The sequence below is a fragment of the Coloeus monedula genome (genome assembly GCF_965178545.1).
Source record: "Coloeus monedula genome assembly, chromosome: 1".
Taxonomy (NCBI): domain Eukaryota; kingdom Metazoa; phylum Chordata; class Aves; order Passeriformes; family Corvidae; genus Coloeus; species Coloeus monedula.
The window spans coordinates 51,216,422-51,240,143 of NC_138781.1; the positions used below are offsets into that span (position 1 = coordinate 51,216,422).

The window sequence follows — 23,722 nt, forward strand, 5'->3', positions numbered from 1 at the left end:
GTGTTGGACTGCTTGAGTGACATCATCATAAACATGCTTAACAACAACAATAGCTTCAAACAAGTCTATTTCTATTGCTAAATCATGCTAAAAACTAGGAGAAAAAATGGTTTTGTAAAAAACAAAAATCCATGTTGATTTAGTTAGAGTAAAATTGATTATACTTATGAAGAGCTGAAGCAAGTATTCCTACTGAAAACAAAGGTCACTTCTATTTTTATAGTCATTCTCAGAATTAGAAATCAAAGGAATCATCAAATTAAACTGGCACATTATTACCTCTTGATGTGGCACTAATACTGCCAGAGCTTCTTATGAGGATTTTACTTTCATGTTATGGGCAACAGAATTTTAAAAGCAAAGAAAGAAAGAAAGAAAGAAAGAAAGAAATACAATCAGAAATATGATTTTTCAAGACTTTAGATGTCTGCTAGCTATGCCACACTTTTGAGAGGCTAGGACTTTAGAGGATAGGATTTGCACTATAGGAACTTCTTAAGCAACACTTCTGTTCGGAAAGAGGCTTTAAGAATATGTCCTACTAACTTGCAGTGGACTTGATTGTGCAAAATGGAAAGATTGCTCCTGTACAAAGATTCTTTTATAAATCAGGTATCAATCTTTCAAAATCATGGTTATATTACAGCTGAAAATGCCCGGCAGGAAGGAAATCACATGTAATTTTGAAAAAAAACCCTAAAAAAATCAAAGTTTCATGAGTTCATGAGATTGGGCTGAAAAAATTTTAAAAGTGGGATCTTACTGCATGGAATATATATCATATTCTTTCCCTTTGACAATACTGTAGAAATTAATGTATAGAAAAGGTTATAGATGTCAGGCTGCATTACTGAATTTGTATGGGAAAACATCACATAGTCAAGACTATCACTTGGTTTTCCTTGAGGATTTAGCCATAATGTTCATAGTTACATGAAGTTTCAGTTTTACTGTCCAAGGATAATCAATACTTTGCGTGACATCATCACTGCATATGTACAGCCCTACAATTTGTTACATAAAGGAAAATGAAATAGTGTAAACCTATGTATTGTTAGCAGGAATTTTTGAAGTCTGTAAGTTTATGCAGAAGAAAGGCTTAAAAAGTTATTTGAACAATCTCAAAGTTATGGCAATAATACATTTATTTCTTACCCACATTGCCTTTACATGCCAGCAAGCATTTTCAGGAACACTTAGAGCTTTAAAAACACAGGAATTAAAGTATATTCTTTCTTAATCACCCTGCCCATAAAGCCACAAGTCTGAACATGAAAGCAACTATGAATACTTAAGCCACAGCAAAAATAGAATAAAATGCTAATAAGCTCTGTAATGTTAATAAGCAAATAATGATTTTTGAGTATAATGTCTTGAGGTTTTTCAGATGTATCAAAAAAGACTGTAGAAGTATTCTCATCCAAAGCCTTTTGCACACCAGCAATCCAACTAGCTCAGCAGGGATGGAATATTATCAGGATTTGAAAGCCAAAAGAAAGCTGCAATTCATTTAATAATAAATCTTGTCTGCACTGGTTTTGGACTACTGTAATTGGAGAAGAAAGGGAAAAGGCAATTAATGGCTCAGTTGATTTTTTTTAAAAAAGAAAAAAAAGCTATCTGACTGACACTAAAGGTTAATTTTTGAAAGGTGAAACAAGACCCCCAAAATAAAATGCTCATACATGTGGTAAAATTTGTTTTGTGTTTTATATTATTCCAGTATATCACAAGAATATCAGCAACACACCCTCAAAAACCTTCTAGTCTTTAGAAAGAGAAGCAGAAGTGTAGATGACCCTGAAATTATGCTCTTACCACATTTGAAGGTTCCAATTTCTTCCTCTTGGCAAGGTCAGTGATGTTATTGCCATTGTAGTTGATGCTCTCCATACAGCCTTTGAAATTCTTCCTACTGTTAGAACTTGGTTTGCCAGAAAAAGGCATACCTCCAAAGGTTATCTTCAAATGAAACAGAAAATGGTAAATAGTTACTGGAAGGCAAAGACTTTTAAACAATTTTGCTGTAGATATATCTGCTTTCTTTGAACACTCAACCACAGCAAAGAAGAGAGATGGCAACACTGTTTACAGGAAAACAATATATCAAAATAAATACTGCAAAAGCAGAAAAAGAAGTAACGAATTTCAAATATTTATGGTAGCCAAACCTAAGTATTATTCCAATTGTCCAAATAGTGAACAGACATGCATAACAGTTATTCGTACATGAACTGTTCCTCTGATTGCTACCAGAAAATAAGCATTTCAAACAAAGAAATTGGAATAAATTTCCATCACAGTATTTTTCTAAACAAAAGTAGACATGAAATTAGCCAGATAATCTGATTCAAATAATTCACTCAGCTCTAACTGTGTGCCAGAGCTCAGACTACCACAGCAGTGGTGCCCTCCAATATGGCATGTTATTCTCCCTTAATGTTTATATATCTATTTAATCCAGAAGAATTTACATAGTTAAAGACGCAATCCCCTCTTAAACAGAAGGACTTTTTACTACCATGCTTTTGTCATGTAGTTGTAGTTAATGAGGAGTTATCCCTTGATTTAGCTGGTCAAATAGTCTCCTTAGAGAAGATGAAGACAACCACTGCAAAGACTCAGTCATCAAACTGAAGAAGGAATTGTTTTTGTCTTACAGCTAAATTTCATTACCCTGGTTAATTGATTCTGGCTTATGCATAATCTATAGTGTTAAAAAACTTAGAAAACCAAATATTTACATTCTGAAAGTGTTAATCTCTCATGAAGTCTTTCTCTGTCACTCCATAGAGACTGTACAGATCTCTACCACACCATGGTCTTTATGGAAAAGATTGGAAGTGAATAATGTTACATGTTTTCATTAATATTTTGCAGCCCAAATGCCGAGAATAAGGGGTTCATGAGATTAGTCGCTGCAATCTATGTTAGGTAATTATATCCATTATATGATGGCATAAATAGTAATGACACCTTGCTTTTCTGCCTCGCAAATGCTCAGAAAAATATCAATTTGTAGTCTGCTGCTGAGATTTGGCAGAATTAAGCTTTTAAACATTATTCATTGTCAATTCCATTTGTTATTACCAACAGCAGGAAAACAGAGCTCTAGGGTGACATTTTCCATTTTGAAAGTATGTAAGATACCACTTTCTACCCCAAAGAAGCAGCTTCCACTTGTCATATACAAGGAACTAAAGCTATACAGCTGAAATCTAAAACCTTTATAAATCACACACACCAGCTTTGTAAAAGTCATGTGGACACATCCTTAGGTATTTTAAATTTACATGACTTGACTTTAGACAAGTTACAGTACTTCACATGGACAATGTGACTAATATTTTAATGGTTGTCAAATATTTTATGCATATTATAGTCATGTGTTTGGATTAAAGTAACTGGAAAAGAAAGAATTTTGAAGAAAAGACAAAGCAAAAACCACATATTGTGACAGTGAACTAAGAATGGGACTATTTTTTGATCTTGAAAATGCAATCAGAACTAATTCTTATTCTTCTTTTTATGTTTACTTTACTTTTCTGAAAGAGATTAACCTGGAAACAGTTTTTTCTATGAAAAATAGTTTTTTTTCTTTTGGCCTTATTCCCTGTTAATCACAAAAGCAACACTTTTAAATTTAGTCTGTGATGTCTAAGCCCTAAACCAGTGAGATAAGTGAGACGAAAGGAAGGAGAAGAGGTTATGTCTCTTGAGCTTATAGGAACCACAGAAATGTATACACACATACTCAAGTTCAATTAAACACAGGGATCCATGTATATGGAGAATTAAATGCATGTTTGAGAACTGCCAGTAAGATCTTTTAATGCAGAGAGGATGGGAAGGTGAACACACTGAATTCAGCTCTTACTAGGATTCACTTATTGTACGCAATATATTTGTTATGTAAACATTATATATATATATATATAGATATATATAAAATATATATATAATGTGCACAAATCGCACAAATTGCACAACCCTGGCTTATGGCATTCAGCCTAAGTTTTTCTGTAGTTCACTCACTTGAAAACCTTTAATAAAATCTATTTATGTGTTTTAAGTAGTTCAGTTCAGATCTTCAGTGCTCAATAAGTAATAGACGTACAGGCAAATTTACTTGTTATTTTCTCATTAGAACTCCCAACAAAAAATGTATTCATAAAGATTTGTTGGAATATAATCAAATATTTGACTCAGAAGCATTTACAATTATAAGTATATTTTTCAAATATTCATATATTCTTGATCAAAAAATTGAAAAAATATCAATACACAAGTTAATTCAAACTTTTTTCCATTACATCATTTATAAGTGTGGAAATTACATATTTGGTGCAGCCAACCATATTAATTCTCACTAGGAACAGTAATGAGTATAAGAACATATTACACAAAAATTGCAACAACCAACACGTCGAACGTTGTGCAACAGATTAGAAGAGCTGAACAAGTTCATAATACCTGAAGCTGTAGTGTAATCAAACAACAAATCCACATTTAATTAGTACTAACACTTGTGTGAATTAACCTGATTGATTAAACAAGTTTTCTTACAACTTTCCTAACTCTTCATTGCTTCTTTCTAGAAAGAAGTTACTGATGCCATATTTGTGAAAATACCAGGAAGTATCTCCCTAACTAAGACAGGACAGATCAAGATCTGCATTAATAACAAGGTTCTAATGTTCTTCCTTTGCTAAAAATAAATACTGACACCACAGATTAAGGCTTTCTGATTCAAGTGCAAAATTATCACCTGAGTGGAACAACTGATTGCACCATACTTTTTTTAATATACTTCCTGCTTAGAGTAGCTGCTTTTAGAGATTTTTAAAATTGTGTATGCCTAACTTGCTGAACAACACAGATCTCCCACTTTGAAACAAAGGGCTGAGATGATTGTTACACCAGATGGGACTTGGTAGGCTAATTAAGAGAAACATAATTTGTACTTGAGAGACAACACCATTGGAAAGAGAATTTCAGGAAATGTAAGGGAATAAGTAATCAAAGAAACTATGAAAAAGTAACAAAACCTCTTAAATTATGTTAGCTTTCTTACTGTACCTATCTTTACAAAACCAATTTGAATGAAAAGAAAGAACTTTCACTCTTCACCTCGTAGTCCAGGTCCAGGTAATCAAATTCTCCATTGGTTCTGAAGTGCTGCATGTGTCTGTCGAGGGTGAGATTGATGTTCCTCCCGTGGCGCTCTATGATGATGGAGTGCCAGTGGTGATCATCCAAGAGGCTGCCTGTCGTCACATATGTATGGCCAAAAATAGAGCCAAGCTGGTTGCTGCCTGAGAACAGAAACAATAGCATTTCTCACCTCATACTAGTTAGGGAAACATTTTCCTCTTTCTTTGCCAATGTTTCACCTGAATCATACCAGACATGCAATAAACTAGAGTAAGTCAGTCTGCTATGAAGTTGAGATTTGCCCAGTGGAGAGTTGCTGCCACAAATACAAACAGCTAGACCAAATACAGCGAGCATCAGATCACTGATCTGTAGGAATATATGTATAAATTCATAATAGCAGTTATTTGGAGATGAACCAGGAAGCAATACCAATTCCAAGTTGTAAAGTTGTTTACATCTAGGGTTTTCTACCTTCAATCCTACACTAAAGAAAAGAAAAGTGTCACCTCTGGGCCAGATCCTGAGCTGCATTGAAACTGTACTGATTTATGACTGCTGAAGAGAACATGGATCCTGATAACAGATTTTGACAACAAAAAGCCTTTTCACTCTTGAATTCTATGTTTTGTGGCCTCCACCACTATCACTTTACCAGTAAGCAGAGGTGAAAATGCTCAATGCAGACTGAGTTAACAGCAGCAAAAAAACATCTTCTGCTAATACAGCTTATTTTGGTCTCTTCTCCTGAAGCAATCTTCCTGTTCTGGAAGTCATACTACTAGCAAGAGCACAGCTTTGCAATTCTCTGCTGTGTTATCCAGGGGGTTTTGCCAGTGCAGCTGTGCTAGTCAGAGATCACATCTCATTGCCATCTGACTGACACAGCTAAGCCAGCAAAGGTTGATAGCACAGATCCCAACTGAAGCAGCAAATGACTAATTCAGCAGTAAGTGTGAAATATTGCTGCACTGCTCAATAATTCAATGCAATCTTCCATGTTCTGAAAACTTAAAGGGACCTAAGCATTTCTGAGGCTGAGAATTTCTTACCCTCAAGAATGCTTGCAAGTCAGACATTAAGGTTTGTGCATGCTGAAAACACATTCTGGCAAATAACACTTCCATGGCTTAAGACATTACTTCCCTAGAAATGACCATCCTGCCTTTATACTGATGGCCAATGGTCCTGTTGGTTAAAAAATAAAATAGAATCACATGCATATCATTGAGCCTCAGTTTCTTCAACACAAAGTCAAATGCAGTGCAAAGTGAAACCCAAATCCACTTCTGTCTCCCCATCCTTCCCCCAGTCCCTGGTATATGAAACTAAGTCACTGGATCTCACCAGGCAAGATGAGCATTCTTTTCTACTGTCTCTGATGCAAAGACAATACTCTCAGGCAGAGGAATAACAATAATAATAATAATAATAATAATAAATACCATAAAGCATTACTTCTGTTTATTGAGTATGTGTCACAGGGTCTAGTCCCATTTATCAGTCTAATGATTCAAGAACATCCTTACCAAACTCATATATGGAAATTATAATAGCTTATAAACACAGTCTGTGCTGAAGAATATAGAGGAACAGGAAATGAAAGGGTTACTACTGCAATTAAAATTGTTAAAAATAGGTAACTGCTATAGGAAGGTGTGCTTTCTCATCATCTGTTCATGTTGATCGTTAGAAAAAGAACAAGAGAAAATGCTAGTGGAAATAAGTACCATTCAATGTAAATAACAAAAGGAACAATTTAGTCTTCACATGTCTGTAAGAGAACTAAGGAAAGTTGCATGAAATCTTCTTCTAAAGTTCTTTTGTTTGAATGGAAAAAATACCTGAAACCAGATAAATGTGGATTTTTTTCATAATAAATGTACTTTATAAATCCAGTCACTTATGATCCTGTTGTCCTCCACTGGGAGGACTGGAACTAGAGTAATATATACAGGCTTTCATCATAAGATTGCCTGATAAAACAATCTCTTTTCCTTTCTTAGTCCTCTTTCTTAGGCTCTAGGAAGGCTGCTGAACTATAACTCCATGTGGCCTGTAGCTTCCTAGACCGACACTTTTTTTTTCCTGCAAGGTTCCTTAGGGTGACCTTTATTCTTCCACACGTGATGACAGTGTCCTTCTCTCACACAAAGCCACAGCTAAGGCCAAATATAATTCTAGCAAGCCTTTTTTTTTTGTTTGTAGTAATGACAATATATTGCTGATCTTGCTTTTTTGTATGATCTTCTTTTCACAGTATCTCACCCAGGGTAAAAAGGACAGGGTGGAACTAAACACACACTACATCCCACCTGCCCCCCCCCACCCAACATATAGAAAGGGAATTAACAACATTTTCAACAAATTATCTGATTAGATTATTTGGCTTATCATATTACTGTGGGAATGAGGATGAAAGATTTGACCTAAAATTTTTGTGGGACAGCTAAGAACTACCACAAAACTAAACAATCAAAACATACCTAAATTTAAATTTAGGACAAGTTTGGCTTTCTTCAGTTCCAAGGTGATATAGTCTCCTTGCTGTCCTTCTCCGTGGAAGATTACACCTTCGCTTTCGGAGGTCTTAAATTTCAGAGAGATGACATCTTTCAGTGTTTTCATTTTCTTGTTCCTGAATCTGTATGGTAACACCACATGGCCATCAAAATTGATAACATCAGCCCCTAAAGGAAAAAACAAATAACATCATTGATGAGTGATTGTATATTCCTGTGGCCACTGGAAAAACAGACATGCCATATGCAGATCATACCTGAACAGAATAAAAAATGTGCAAGTGTGATAGGCATTGTAAGTATATTTTCTTTTGACAATAATTTCATACCATAAAAAGTAGGGACCAGGCAGAATATTAATTTAATCCACAGAATGCAAAAATAAAAACAAACCAGATTTGGGAGGACAAAAGCTACAACCCGTAGTCAATAACTTTCATTTTCTCCCAAATATAATTGCTACCATGTATGTTTTCCTAATTATAGCTCAAAATGAAAGGTAAATGTCTGAGAGGTCGTTCATAAATCATTTGATACTTCTTTAAAATTCACTATAGGTATCTGTAAGGACTGTAAACAGTAAAACATGAGCTCAGATGATCTGCCTGGCAATTTTAGATTTTATGTAAAACATAGATATTTGCCTTGTCTATTCCAGGAAATGGTGCATAAGTTGTCACCTCAACTAATCTTGAGAAGAAAAAGAAAACCTTTCATTTGAACTAATTTTTGTTTCATGTTTGGTTTTGTTTAAAATATGTGAAAACTGAGGGATGCAAACATTTAAGGTCAATGCAAAATTAAAATAAATATTGCATAATAACACTACAAAATTTCATGTTGTCTTATTTTCATGACTTAATCTCTACTCTAAAGAAAGAACAAAAATTTCCACAATTTTCTGGATGTTAGAACCACAGTAAAAATAACTGCAGAACTGGATTCCATTCAACACATGCATTTATGTGGAATATTGAATCTTTTAACTTAGGCTGAGTTCTGTAAAAGATTTCAAACAGATATTTATTTACCTCTAAAAATTTATAGAGATTTAAGAAATCCCCTTAAACTGCTAATAATCAATCACCAGTGTCTTAGCTACTATTTGTATGAGCATTTCATCCTCATTGTTGACAACTAACAATTTGAATAATCATTAAGTAAAATCCTTATAAAGGAATTAATAAGAAAATATTCTTTTTTTTAAAGAAAAAAAAATCCACCCATGTTCTTCAAAAGCATTTACACTTCTTATTGACATACCATATTCATTCATGCTCTGAATGAAAAAAAGGATGGCATTTTTTCATATGTTCTTCAACCACTGATTTTTGCCTTCTTCTGTGGTCTGCTCTTCAGTGATTGTTTGCAACTTTTTAAAATTCCTAACTTGTTTTTGTTATTATGGTGGTAATTAATTTAAATCTTTCATCCCCTCTCAAAAAACACAAACACATTTCTGTTGTGTAATTAACACAGAAGACTGTTTCAAAACTCTGTTAAAAGACTATGTATACTATGCCTAACTGCCTATATTTCAATTTGAATTTACATGGCCAAGTCTGCCTAAGCCTGCAAAGACTTCTGATGAAATGATAAACTGTTATCCCCTTATTGTTTATGCCAACTAATTGTGAAGGGTTTTATCTGGTACGTAAAATATGAGCCTTACAAATTGGCTGCGATATCCCATAATTATCACCATGTATCTCACTTTTTGTCAGAATGCAGCCACATATATTAGAAATATCACTTTTCTTTATAAAACACATCTTAAAATGCAAATTTTAATTATAAATAAGTATTAAGCTTTAGGAGAACTAAAACTCTCAGCCTGATCTGGTTCTTCTAAATGACAAATTTCAGGCATGGGAACCAGCTCAAAATTAAATATCAAAATGGTATTTTTTATTTGTGGTGCAATAAATCTGTTTAGAAGTTATCAGCATGAAAGAGGGGCGCAGATGCAGAAGTATTCAGAAGCAGCAACATGGGATTTCAGAAGTGGGGTTATCATGATTCAAGTAGATCCACTACTTCTGGAATGATTGCTTTTTATTAGAAACAAAGAAAATTGTTAGAAAAATACTGTAACAAAGATTATACGAACCAATTGGTTTTGTTTGCTTTACAAGCTGTCAAGAGATCTGAGAAATTCATTCTTGAGATTTTTGTATGTAGTTTTTGGAAAAAAACACCAAACTTTTAGAAAAACATGAAATCTATTTATAGGGAAAAAAAAACCCCAAAAACCAGCATGATAGTCATTCTTTTATCACAAGAATGCTTTATGTAAAGCAAATTTGCTATAGAGATCCTGCACTTTTGAATCTACATAGAACTGCCTGGCACAAGTGTTATAAATGAATAAAAATTGATGGACATTACAGCTTAAGTAACCTTCTTACCAAATATACATCATAAAAATATGATTCCACATTTAATGTCTGAGATTGTCTTCCATAAAATTTCTTAGATGGTTACAGAAACTGCTATGGGTATGGTGTATACCAGCTTTCCCCTAAGCCCAGCTGGTACCACTTTGTAACATCAGCAAAAGTTGCTTTAATAGTCAGGTATCTGACCCAGAGCTGATCAGGTCCATGAGGTTTTGTGGATTCACAACAAGATGTCCGTGATAAGGCAAGTATCCCTTCTGTTCCTACGACATTGTTGCAGTTGCATATATGTTCTCATAAAGCTGAGTAAAAGGGCCACATTTTTCCAGAATCTGTCCCTGAATTTCCATGTTTTGAAAAGAATTCAATTAAAAAAAGAACCAGCAGTAATCTTTGATTAAGCAGATTTTTTTTTAGGCATAGATGTGCTGTCAGCATGGGTCTGAATGATAATTAAATCACCTGAAGATTACATAGCAATTATGTTTAAGAGTTATCATATGTAGACTGTAGCAATGACTTGTGTTCTTTCTATGATGACACTCAGCTATTTAATATCGTGATAATTACCATGGTATATTAATTTTCTCTGTTTCGTTTCTTTTCTTCTTTGCTTCTGTTTCGTGAGTTCTTCTACTCAGAGTTCGAATTAAAACGCAGGAGGTGATGTTTAGTATTTCTTATCTATAGCACACCTGCATGGGATGTGCCTCTAAGTTAACAAGGTGAAAATGGCCCTGAGTTCTAACTTCCAAGGCCATTTAAAGCCCACATTATCCAATTATGGAATGCCAACTAATTAATTTTTGCTTATAATCCAATAATTATTCATGATCCACACTGTGGGTTTTTTGAACCAACACCAAAACACCTAGATTTGTGAAGAAGAAGGAGGAAAGAAGAACAAATCCACACCCAAAATCCTCCATCTTGTTACTAAATCCCATAAATCTAATTTTTCTACATCTCTGCATATTCCACCCAGTGACATAACTAATTTCTTTTTAATCACACAGCAGCACTCTCAGTACTATTACATAATCTGGGAAGCCTTTCCCAAGGCCTCAGGTCAAATGCAGTGTGCTTTTGAAGATCATTGTCTGTCAGCACTGAAACACTGAAATTCTCTGAACTCAGGGTTCCAACAGTGGTGCAGAATGGTACTCAGACGGTAAACCATATAATTCCTATAGCTGAAGTGTAAATATATAATTTGTCTCATCCTTAGCCACTCAACTATCAGCATTAGTAGGAAAGAGATGTGAGCCATCACATAAAGTATGTTTGCCTGCAGTCAGTGAGTGTTCTCAGAGGCTACTCCTGCAATGGGGAAAACCTTTTTGAGAAAAGACAAAGCTAAAAAAGGAGAAAGATGAGAAAATGAAGAAAGATGGGGGAAAGAAAGACTGAGAATTTTTTTTTTTTTAATTACATGGAAATAGGAAATATAAACCTGATTACTTGCAATTTGATTTCTGCTCTACTGGATTTCCTATTATACTGATAGATTGGAAGACACTGCTAAAACAGGAAAAATATAACACCACTTTCATTTGGCTAGGGAGATGTGTTAGGCCTTATTCCAGTAAATGTCTGAGACACCATATTGAAACCATTTTGTTGCTTAATGCATCATCAATTTTCTTCTAAAAAATTTTTCCTAAAAATTTTTCAGACAGCCTTGCAAAGACTGACAGGATATTGGGTGGCAAATGTGACCCTATTCATAAATCTCAAAGGAAACTAAATCCCCAGTAAGAGGACTTTCTACCTATGCTTTTACCCTGTACTTTTGGCTGCATGCAGGATTTGGCAAAATTTGTTCAGGGCATCAAATCAATTTGATGATATTTTATTTAATATTCCAAAACTACTTATTAACTAATTATAAAGAAACAGCCCCAAATCAGACTCAAGCTCCAGAAATTCTCTATTTCCTCCACTTCTTGTGAAAGAAGTATAACTATCCTCAGCTGTCAGCACTTTAAGAATGAAGAAATGCTCATTCACAAAGACTCATGAGATACTGAGACTTCTGCACAGCTACTTAGCTACTTAGATCAAGGTACTGCCTGGAGTTACTAAAAAATCCCTGCTTCCTGATACAGTAAAATAAAAGTGATTAGAACAAAGCAGAACAGCAAAGTGCTTTCCAGAAAAATGTTTACCATACAGTGAACAAAAACCACAGCAATATGTTTCTCCTCCTAAATTACAAATTTAACATGTACACATATTTTTAAATTGCTACTGATCTCTGAATGATTGACTCTTCAAAGCCTGTACAAAATATTTCAGTGGGATTAAAGACATAAAACTTCTGTACTACTGACAGACAGCGACCTTAGGTGAAATTTTCTCACTCTGTTATCTCTCCTGTTTTTTTCATCCACTTAAATAATCTGTTTAGACTAAATGAGCTTTAGGGAAAAGATCATCACTTTTAGCATTCTTTTCTTACCCCTTAATTTGAACCTTACATCTGATGTGCTAGTAGTATAGTAACAGATGGTAATAACCATACGCTGAGCATCCACCATGTAAAAATATCAGAAATGCATCAAAGCGTCTTTGGCTGGCCCAAACTATTCCACATCTGTAGTCTCACTTGTAGCTATTAGTCACGGGTACTAAAATATCATTATGGGAAATATAAGCACATAAACAGTGTATTGTTTCCATATTTTAACAGCAAAAAAGTATGCTTTCTTCTAACAAAGCAAGAGAGAAGGCTCAAAATCATATCAAAAATAAAGCCTCATTTTTTTATTACTCACAAAAAACTACATATACAGAAATGTCTTCAGAAAATCCTAATCTACTTTTTCAGTAGTTCCATATCCTGTCAAAATGACAGCATGGTTGAATTTGCCACTGGAATCTTTGCAGCTTGAGCCTCGATGGAACTAAGTTAGCTGAGCTAATGTTAGAGATGCATTGCTACACCTCATTTCACAGGGGAAAAAAAAAAAAAAGAAGCCATGGTCCAGCACAGCACTCAAAAGATTGCCTCCTCTTTTATGTTTTCTTACAATGAGGCAGAGTGCCAAAGGTACCGTGTTTGAACACTGCCTTCAGGCACTACAGCCCAGCCATAAGGACATGGGGAGCTCTGGCCTGAAGTCTGCTGCAGCCAGACTGGTGCTGCATTTACTCCCTTCTTCAAAAGTCAATGCACCTGCCACAAAGGAAAAAAAATCTAATACAGATACAGATGTATGTTGCACATACAATAATGTATACTTATTCATATTCTAGAAGCACATGGTGAAGGAATCAATCTCATGTTTCTGTTGCTTGCTTAGTTTCCACTGCACTGAGCTTGAATCCTCTTGTTATCTGTCAAGTGATGTCAATGCTTGAAAGACAACAAATACCTTTGCCAGGAGGTGTGGAACTTTTTCCTTGTTTTTCTTTATATTACATTCAATGCACATATGGCAATGCAGTATCAAAGTAGTAAGAGTGTTTTGTCAAGGTGTATTTTTAACTCAATTCTTGGGTAAATGACACGAATTTACTCTTATTTTTTATATGCCTGCCAAAACAGTCTAAATAAATCTGTGAGGAAGTATTCCCTAAAGTAGTGAGAATGCTTTTCCAAGTTCTGGGTGCAATATCCACTGAAGATATACAAAAAGCACTTGGTACTTTTAATTTTTTTCCCTATTATTATCCTAACATAATATTCCTATAATAAATTTTATTATAATGGTGGGATAATACTACTAATTTTTCTAACTCCTGTGCAAATGTCTATAAATATGTGGTTCTTTGTCATAGTTTTCTATCTAATAAGAAACAAATGTGACAAATGAAATGAAAAAGCAGCAGAAGCAAAATTAGAGAAGGAAGCAAAACAAAAGAATATGGACTATATATAGAGGAATGTAATATAATGACCATGGCTAAAAATTTCCCTGCCTCACTCCATTTTTTTTTAAGTAGGAAAATTGGGTTCTTTCTGTAGCTATTAAACTAAATTTTTAGACATGCTAATTCTTGCTTAAGACAGTAATTTTGAGACGAGTGTACAAAACAGTGAAGTACTCTGCAGTTTCAACTAACTTGCATTAGTTACCGAATACAAAGAACATAAAACACCAAAGCACTGAAAGTTTTATGAACTTAGATTAAGCCTCCAAATATGCTACACAATTATTTTCTTATGGGTGTGTGTAAATAGGATGATTTTCCTTAACAAAGTAAGGTTGATGATTTTTTTGGCTGATGATTTTCAAGCAAATTTTCTTTCATTGATTCTTCAAATATCAAAAAGATAATTAATTTAAAAACTAAATGGGAACATTTTTAAATATGCTATGTTTTTACTATAAGGTGGATAAATGAGAACATGAACACAGTTATAATATACTTTGCAATTCAATTTTAAGCTTATACCTTCTAACCATGGTTTGCAAAATAAACCATACCAAATAGTACATAGTGGTCTCCTTTAGTGGACTACTATCAGTGCCAGAGAGAACCAAGACTGTAACCCAAAATAATCTTTATCTTAGACAAAACCTATTCCTTCCATAATCTACTCTGCTTTATGACTCCAGAAAGTCAATTACAACGCAGGCTAAGAGATACAGTCTATTTCAAGCAGTCTATTCCTCAGGAAAAAAGGAGATTCAGCATCAATAAAAGTACAGCTTTCATGGCTGTACATGAGTTTTCACACTTTGAAAAGTTTTCATATGTATAGCATCACAAGGTTCATTTATGATCGTGAAAATTAAAATTCAGGCAGCTTACAACCATGAACTGTACGCTGCAAAATTTCCTCTATGATCTACTATTCTCTAAGCTATGGTACTTTGAAATAAATTTGGTAAAAATATATGTATAATTCAGATACACTAAAGAAAGTCGGCTTTTTTTGTATTTTATCATGCTGATTTACAAGCCAGAAGCATTCCTTGCAATCATAAATACATTTAGTTCTGTTCTTCATTTTGAAACTCATCATTTGACATTGGATCTCAATGGGAACATTAAGGTATATAATTAAACTCTAAAACCAGGTACAGTACAGAACTTAATTTACTTGAAAACAGCTAGCCTCTAGTAATGTTTTCACTGTTTATTAAAAAGGTAAATCACAAGAGCTCCAGGTCAATAAAAAAAGACAGCTCTGACTCTTGCACAGTAAATGACCAAAACAGGTCTCAATCCTTATTATATTGCTGAAGTTACTCATTACTTAATGAAGAAAACAAATAAAGAAGTTGTACCATGTCTTACAACACTTACACTCAGTTTACTCAGTGAATAAATGATCTACAAAATGGACAAGACAATCTATTAAAACATTAAGGAAATGGATGACTAGCTGGAGCCTTGGTTTTAGTGTTTACAGTTACATGAAAACAGGAAGATACACAGTTGACCTACAAAATATGGGTTGAGAAGTTCTCTTTTTGATTTCTTTTTGAGCTGATGCCACCCAATTCAATCATCTCCTGGTATATAATCTTACCATGTCTTTTTAATATCTGGATGCTCTCAGAACACCCATTACTCAAGACCAGATTCTTCTTTCTCACTCATGTTCCATATCCTTTATTCACAAAATAACTCTCAAACACATATTCTTTACTTCTTCCAACCATGGAGCTTGTATTTAAATTGAACTCTCAAAGTGAGCGGCACACACAATGATTAAGGATTATGGAGCACGGACCATTTCAAATGCCTGTGCTCAGCTAAGTCTCATAAAATGAAAATCTCACAATTGTCATTCAAACTTCTGCAGTTGACTGTAAAGGGCAAGGAGTGCAAGACTGAGACAGATTTGGCCAGGAGACATGCACATTTATTATAGTGAGTAACTTCACTATTGCTAAGGGCCAAAAATGTGTGTCACTAAATCCCATTTCTAATAGATGTGTAGTCTTTTGTTCCAGCTGTGAGGCTGCTGCTGTTGCTGCTGCTAATTCCATCTTGGTGTACCAATTCACTTTAAAGAAACAGAAACTAAACTGTGTTGCTATTTTCAGCTACTGTATTTAAATTCAAAATGATGACTTAATACAGGAAAATTCTTTAGCATAAATAATAGCAGAACAACTTTGCACATTTGTACAGTTCCGTTTCAGTGTTTTATTTCCAAATCAATCAGAGAAAAATATCTTGTGTTTAGAACAACATAAGAGAAGCAGACCACTGGAACTTGATTGTGGACAAATAATTCAAAATAAGTAATTCAGTCAAAAAGTTTTTCCTCTCCTGCCTAACATCACACATATCTAAGATCATGCATACCTCTACCATACTCCATACTCTGTGACACCTTGCGCTTTGGGATGCAAGAAAGTGTTTGGGTTCCGAACTTGTAAACCGTGAAATCTGAGCCACAAACTCTGTCATGCATAGATCCATTGTGAATTTAATGATGGCTGAATCCAGTGTTTTTCTATCCTTTGTATTTATTTTAGTATGTTCAATTTAAAAGCCCCACTCATACTCAAGGGTACAAGTCAAAGCTTTATTTTCACATGATCTACATTGATTAAGTTCTGCCTTGGTTCAGTGGAAGTCTAATAATTTAACATGTAAACATGTGATTAAGGTGCTACTGTAAAAGAGCATACAGTTACCAATTTCAAATGAATGAGTGCTGCATTGGAACAACAATTAACAAAAATGTAAGGATTGATGTTACTGCATCAGCATCACTTGCAACACTGCTTACACTCTGGGAAAGAAAATCCCAGAAGGATTCAATATACAGCAATATGAAATGTTTAACTTGTATTATATCACACACAAAAAGCGAGCTACTTACCTGAGAGGGAAAAACCATTTTTGTTGCAAAAATTCTCTCCATGAGAAGAAGTACATCAGGTAAGAGCACATGGTTACAAAATCATGAAGGTTCCAAGGGATCTCTAGATTTCATCTAGTACAATCCACATGCTCAGAGCTTACTTGCACATTTAGTTCTGCCAGAAGCATTGAGTTTCAGTTAACTGGGTTTTTGCCTTTTTTCCTTACCTGAACCAGGAAATAGATTCGCTTTATTGGCAAGTGATTTTCCTTGTGTTTATCAGGCTGCCCTTTCCAAGGTCAGTGATAGATTGTGTCTCCCTCCCTACAGCCAAACATGACTTATCTATAACTTCTAGCAGGCTTTACAGTTCAAGAGTTTCTGGTGTTGCCGAGTTTAAGACCTTCAAATTCCCCACTTGCCAGAACAGTGCCTCTGGCACGAGTTTGCTTATGATATCTCAGCTCTGTGACTGGCTGTTCCTCTCCTAGGAATTGTACCATGCATTTCAGGTTTCCCTGCTCAGCCAGTGCCAGCAATTCAGTTTCCTGAACTCTGTATTATCCTCCATCACTACAAGCTAAAAAAATACAGAAAGATGAGAGTTTCTTTTTAGGAAGAGTGTAAGGGACCTTCTCATATCCAGTTAACATAGATTAACATTCAGCAGGTTAAATACTTAAAATTACAAAGTCCATTACTCTTATAATTTCAATTCTTCATCCATGACTACATATTTACTTTTTCTGTACTAATGGGTTAATTTTATTTCCGTTTTCAAGCTCTAAAGTAAATACTGATACTAGAATCTAAAACTATTGCTTCCTTACCTCAAATATTTTTCTAATGTTTGTTGCTAAAATTACAGGCTCCTGACAGAGAAATAAAAGTCAAACCTGTTGTTTAATAGAAGAGTCAGATTAAGTAAGGGAAGGAAATGGCATTTTTGGTTAATCAGTTTGAAGTATCTGGAAGGCTCAAAATATCATAACACAGTATCTCTAAAAAAGAAATGTCACCAAAACCTGTTAAATTTTTTTTTTTTCAAAAATAAAAGGAGCCTGCATTACAGCATGCATATAGCTTTTCTTCCTGATGGGAGCATTTTTTCTTTTTGGGACCATTAATCTGTTATTAGAGGCAGCCAAACTATGTTTACAAACAAACTATGTTTGCTTGATTTGAAAAAACACTTTCTTTCAGTCTTCAAATTATACAAGATTTTTTCAGATGATGGAATTAATGAAATTATTTTTCAACAACAATTTTCAAAAACCTCATTCTTAAAAATAATTCAACCAGCTCTGTATGTTAGTCACTGTCACTACAGCAAATACTTATGTTCACACAATGGATGAAATTTTCTAGCCCCTATTTAGGCTATAATTGATTATGTTTAATTAGGAAAGGGAGGATAACACTCAAGATTGTTCCAGGTAGGTAAGAAATGCATGCAAGTGCATATGGGCAACTCACTCCAGCTTCATAAGACGCTACTATTCAGCCATGAAACGATTAATGTTACACATGAATAAAACGGGAAGATGCTTTCTTAAAACTCAGATGTGGAAAAGTAAATTTTATTGCTTGAAACTGTCACATTCCATTTTCTAAAAGTTTTTAAAAATTTTTCTACTTCTTTTATGCTGGAACAAGACATTCAGAGAAATTTTCCCTATGGATTTGGTTGTGATGAGTGTGGTGTTTGAAAGGTATTTTTCACCCTTTATCCAGACAACATTTTTTAGAACAAATCAAATATATAAAGCAGGTAGCAGGCAGGTCTTGGCTTACTACACTGGGATACAACCTAATATGTAATGTGATAGCCACATCTTGCATACACATATATCATGGATTTGGTTCGTAAAGGAAAATTCTTTCCTTTTGGATTTAACAAATTATTGTTATGTGTATATGGGAGAAAGACTTTATAGATATGGGAGAAGACTTTATCAAAACAGAACAACTCTAAGGTAACAAGTAATGGACACATAAGCTTTTGTGAACTCTTTCTGTCCATGTGGCAGCATCCTAAAACAAACAAAAAAATCAATGCCAATATAAATGCAGATACTATTGTCAGTGTATTTTAAAATATAAGTCTTCAGCAGAAGAAATCCATGTAGAGGTTATTAACCTGAGAATTCATGTTTAGTTTGTGCATGCAATAGCTTATTGTGCAGTCACTACTGTTATTCTTCTTGTCCAAGCATTTTCCCTAGTGAAAGTGTTGCTGAAGCAGAAGATCATCTCAAGTCAGTTTCCAGACTCCTGACTTTCTTAAGATGTTCTATCAGAAACCATGTTGTTAACCACTAATACCAGTGAAGGATTAGACTTCCACCTATTTAACAAAGACAAATAACTCCTGCGCTATGCATCAATTCTCTTTCAAGGAAAGAAAATCTAAACATACATTTGACTTTTTTTCCTTTGATGAGGCAAAATAAATTCTCAAATAGTGATTAAGGGGTCAGTGCATACGTACTCAAAGAAATGTGTCTTCGGTGTTCAAAAGCATTAAGAACAATCTGCTCTGTCAGAAATCAATGGGAGGAAAATAAGCCTTCTTAAGTAAATATTTAAAATTGTAATCAGGTTCCTATGCATTTATATCAATTTGAAAACTGCTGACCAATTACTGTTATCCAAGCAGAAGTTTTCCAAACAAATACAATTCATTACAAAGAGCCATTTTAGGCATCAATGGAGGACTCATGCATATTAAAAAAAACAAAACAAAACCCCTCTCCTAGACGATTTCCACTGCTTTTTTTCTGCTTAGATATTCCTAGTCTTGAATAAACTCATTGTTTACTATTTGACTGCAATAAGATAATTTCATGAAAAAAAATTACAAATTCTGTTCACAAGCCACTAAGTATAAGAATTTTCTCAAAATATCATACCCTTAATTTCCACAGAAGTACTGAAATTATTTTTAAAATTTAATTTTTATTTATGGATTACAGTCCATTAATTTCGGGGGGGCTTCATCAAAATGTAAGAATTGCTAACTGAAAAATTAAGACCAACGTGGCAGTATTGTAGATACAAGAAATTCATAAAATATTTCATGTGTGTATCATGTAAAGATGAGCTATCATACACATATATATAATTACAAATAGGGTGAAAAATCCCTTACTAAGTAAAAATTCTGCCTTTGTAACAGATGACTCACTCTGGTTTTCCTAACAAAACCAAAATGATATTTGCTCTGATGAGTAATAGTTAAAGGCAGTTTTATACAATCTGTATCTTTCATTTAATTTTCATTTTCAAGTCAGACAAGCAAACACACTCAAACAATGCCCACAAATGGTATACATTGTATTCATGAACAATGAAAATTGTGCGTGCAATACCATCCTGGTGTAGATGTGCATGCCTGCATTTGCATCTTGGTAAGTCTGGAATTATTCTGCTCCAACACCATTGCTTTAGGTAAGTAGCTCTGTATCACTGGTATCTGGAAACTGAGTAGACTAGTGCACATTACCAGGCTTTGGAGAATGATTAAAAGTAATGTTCTCTTATAATTTCTAAACTTTGTAGGCAAGTGCCAATTCAGTGCTTTCTAGCAGATATAGTACATATAATATTGTTTCATTTTTTCATTTTTTTTAGCCTGTGGGGTTCTCTGTCAGGCTTGTGTTTCCTTCTCTGTTCTTCTGCTTGTCTAAGCCACTGCATTAAATAATAGAAAGACTGTCCATAGTCTTTTACAGGAGATGTATCTGGTTAGAAATCAAAGCCCAAGGAGAGAAGACACCCAAACTACATATCCTAAAACTGCTCAGGAATCAACCCGGAGTTTTTGGAGGAAATGAAAAAATAAGGATATAAAACTGTTTATAATGATAGCTTTTGTTTTGGAATGAATTGCCGATCTTGTTGGTTTATTTATTTTTTTTTTTCCTGATGAACAGATGTAAACTCCCAGAGAAATCAGACACTACTCTTATTGTTACATGAAGGCAATATTTCCTCCTCCACACAACTGAGCTTCAGTGGAAAGTCAGGCTTACTTTCAACAAGCAATAAACACAAGGAGAACAAAAGGTAAAAGGTAAAATGTATGCAGGCCTTTCTTTCTTTTTTTTTTTTCAGGATGCTTTAAGGATTTTGCAAGATGCTTATGATAATGAGGAAAGAATTTTGACAAGAAAAAAAACCACCGACACCCACTGCCAATCCAAGTTAATTAAAGAGTTTGCAAATGACTGCTGTTGGTGCTGAATCTGAGATATCACATCATGTGGAACTCAACCAAAATTTTTTTCTGCTAAGCCTTGCAGACACCAAGCTACTGTTGGGACAGCTCTGGGGAGTGAAACTTCTTCAAGGAAGTATGCTTTCAATGCAGAGAAGTCTTCCATTTACTGCAAAAAGTAGGAAGAACACACTAGAGAAAAAAATCTGGGTCTCTAAGAGCTCTTTAGTAGTCATTGAACCCTGTGTACAACAGTTGAGTATCTCTCCATTACCTGATGTCCTTCGGGAAAAAAATCTCTAGCTATACTGAAAATTATGAACTTACAAGGTCTTAGGCCCCCAGTTCCTACTGACTTTTTCTACCCCCCAAAAAAGATTCTTCACTGAATTTTCTAATATATTTAAGCAAATATATTTTCAGCATTTTATTTTTAAAGAAAGGTGTAATAAGAGTTAAAACAAGCAAAACCAACAACAAGCAAAAAACCTCAACCCGTATCCCTTCCATTAATTTATTTTAATAAGGACAGATCCTTCTGGTAGTAACTTTTTGAGTCCTTAGAATTGTTTTCTTCCAATGATCCTTGATCCTTTAGGGCACTGCTGCACAGGCAGATATAATTAAAGCCAAGGGGAGATCAAATGGACTATACGCTCTTTTCATTTAAAGGTGCTTAAACTGCTTCAGATGACCTTGTCTACACTGAAGAATTATTACAAGAAAATCCCATCACTACCAAAGCTATTTCAGCTTCAGTAGCATCAGCATTGCTTTGAATTTTAGAGTACATCACTCAGCAACAGCAGTACGTTCAAGTACATCTGCTGATATCCTATCATAGTATCCATGCTATGGCAAATTTTGTTCGTTTAGTGCAAAATAGCCTCAGCATAAACCATTCTTAGCCTTTCCAACTCTTACAGGCAAGCTTTAGTCTATTTTCTACTGTTTTAAGGAACAGCTGTGCATTTCTTCTGAACAGATAAAATAAACCGTTTAACAATACTGATACTTAAGTGCACCTTTACAGAGAGACAACAAATATATTGTGTCATGAACCACAGCCAGTATTGTCCAAATTGTCTAGCCTTTTACAGGCTTTGTATACAACTGATTCAGCAACAGATTTAGAGCTGGTTCATACTGTAAGATCTGCAAGATAAATAAAATTTAAATTAAAGACAGGAATTCCCAGGTTCTTTTTAACCTCAGTGAGGGAAAACAGATCTCTATCTGCTTCTTCTAGATGTGCCACATATCTTAAGAACATGCTGTACAGGTCAGTTCTGTAGTCTGTTATTTGCTCAAGGGATGTGTAAAAGTGTGGTATCCAGCTTTTGAATTAATATTTGCAATACTAGCTCCTCTTTGCCTAAGATACTAATGGCAAAAATCTCACTGAACTTAATGTGTATTTCTCAGCTAGTGAATGACCTTCATGTACAGAAAAGGTTTCAGGCACAACCCTTGTTCATTGAACTGTAGGCAGTAAAATAAAAAATGAAACAGTAAAACAATACAAAATAAATACACAACTTGAAATACCTTGAAATAAAAAGAAACCTATTATTCTACCAAGCCCAGCTCAGTTCTACAAAGTGAACAGGAAGAAACATTTTGCCTAACTGACTAAACAAATAATTACACAGTTCTTATTTTAGTTAAGACCACACAAAGACAACATTTTGATCCCTGCTATCCAACTCTTTGAGATTCTTTTCCTAGGAAAAAATCGATGACATTAGAACTTATCAAACATGCTGAATATAAATCTGTCATAATCTCAGTGCAACTCATGAAGCAGTAATAGATCACTGAGCATACGTACTGTTCAACTCATGGAACAGTAATAGATCACTTAGCATAAGTAGTGTTTCAGGGGTTTTTTTTTCTCCTGTCCCTTTTTTTCTTCACTGTCTACTAGCATAATGGGCCCTCTTGCCCTTTATGTTATATTGTTGTGTTAGTTGCTTTTCCTACTTCACGCTGAAAGAGCTGCCTAATTAGGGAAACCAGAGTCAGCTTCTAGACTGTTTAATACTGTTAGTTTAGCTGTTAATTAATGTGCTACTCTTTGCAATCTAATTAGAGTTTTTTACTGCAGAGATAAGTCAGTGAAATTACAAAGAAGTACAGGAGGAGAAAGTTGGTGGGAGGCTCAGAAATATTTATTGCTAGAATTACTTACGTGTGATGTTCATGCATTTGTTAGTGTCTCATCTTCTTCCACCCAGGCCCACAACCTTATCAGGCTTTTGTCAAGAAGGATGTAGTTTATTTCCCATAAATGATTCTTATTCCTGCCAGTGAGCTGCTTCTCTTCATTTCTGTCTCTGCCATGTCCCTTTTTTCCTTTCCCTCCTTCCTCTTCTATTTTACTAACTTTACTAACTTTAATTTTACTAAAAGACTATCTCTTTTTATGTGTTCGCATTTCACAGTGAAGTGCCTTAAAGTTCACTTACAGCTTTTGTGACGTCATACAAAAATGACACTTTGAAGAGACACTTCAACAGGGTGCACGTACTCACAAGAACTGAAGTCATAGTCTTGTATTTCCTTACAACACTATACAAATATGAAAAAGAAACACGAAAGACACTGGCCAACCAAGCTCCTCTTCTTCTGAATTTAACATTCATTTCTCTGG

At 34.5% G+C, this 23,722-nt stretch overlaps 1 protein-coding gene across 1 annotated transcript in view; it reads right to left on the minus strand.

The window, feature by feature from the left end:
- Positions 1-23,722, minus strand: part of CNTNAP2 (contactin associated protein 2) — a gene marked incomplete at its 5' end in the record, with an annotated part of 1,036,243 nt that overhangs the window by 523,650 nt on the left and 488,871 nt on the right. The window contains 3 exons of the mRNA XM_082287522.1: positions 1,819-1,962; positions 5,131-5,315; positions 7,641-7,844. Of these exons, the coding sequence (XP_082143648.1) occupies positions 1,819-1,962; positions 5,131-5,315; positions 7,641-7,844 (533 nt within the window). The remainder of the gene's footprint in view (positions 1-1,818; positions 1,963-5,130; positions 5,316-7,640; positions 7,845-23,722) is intronic.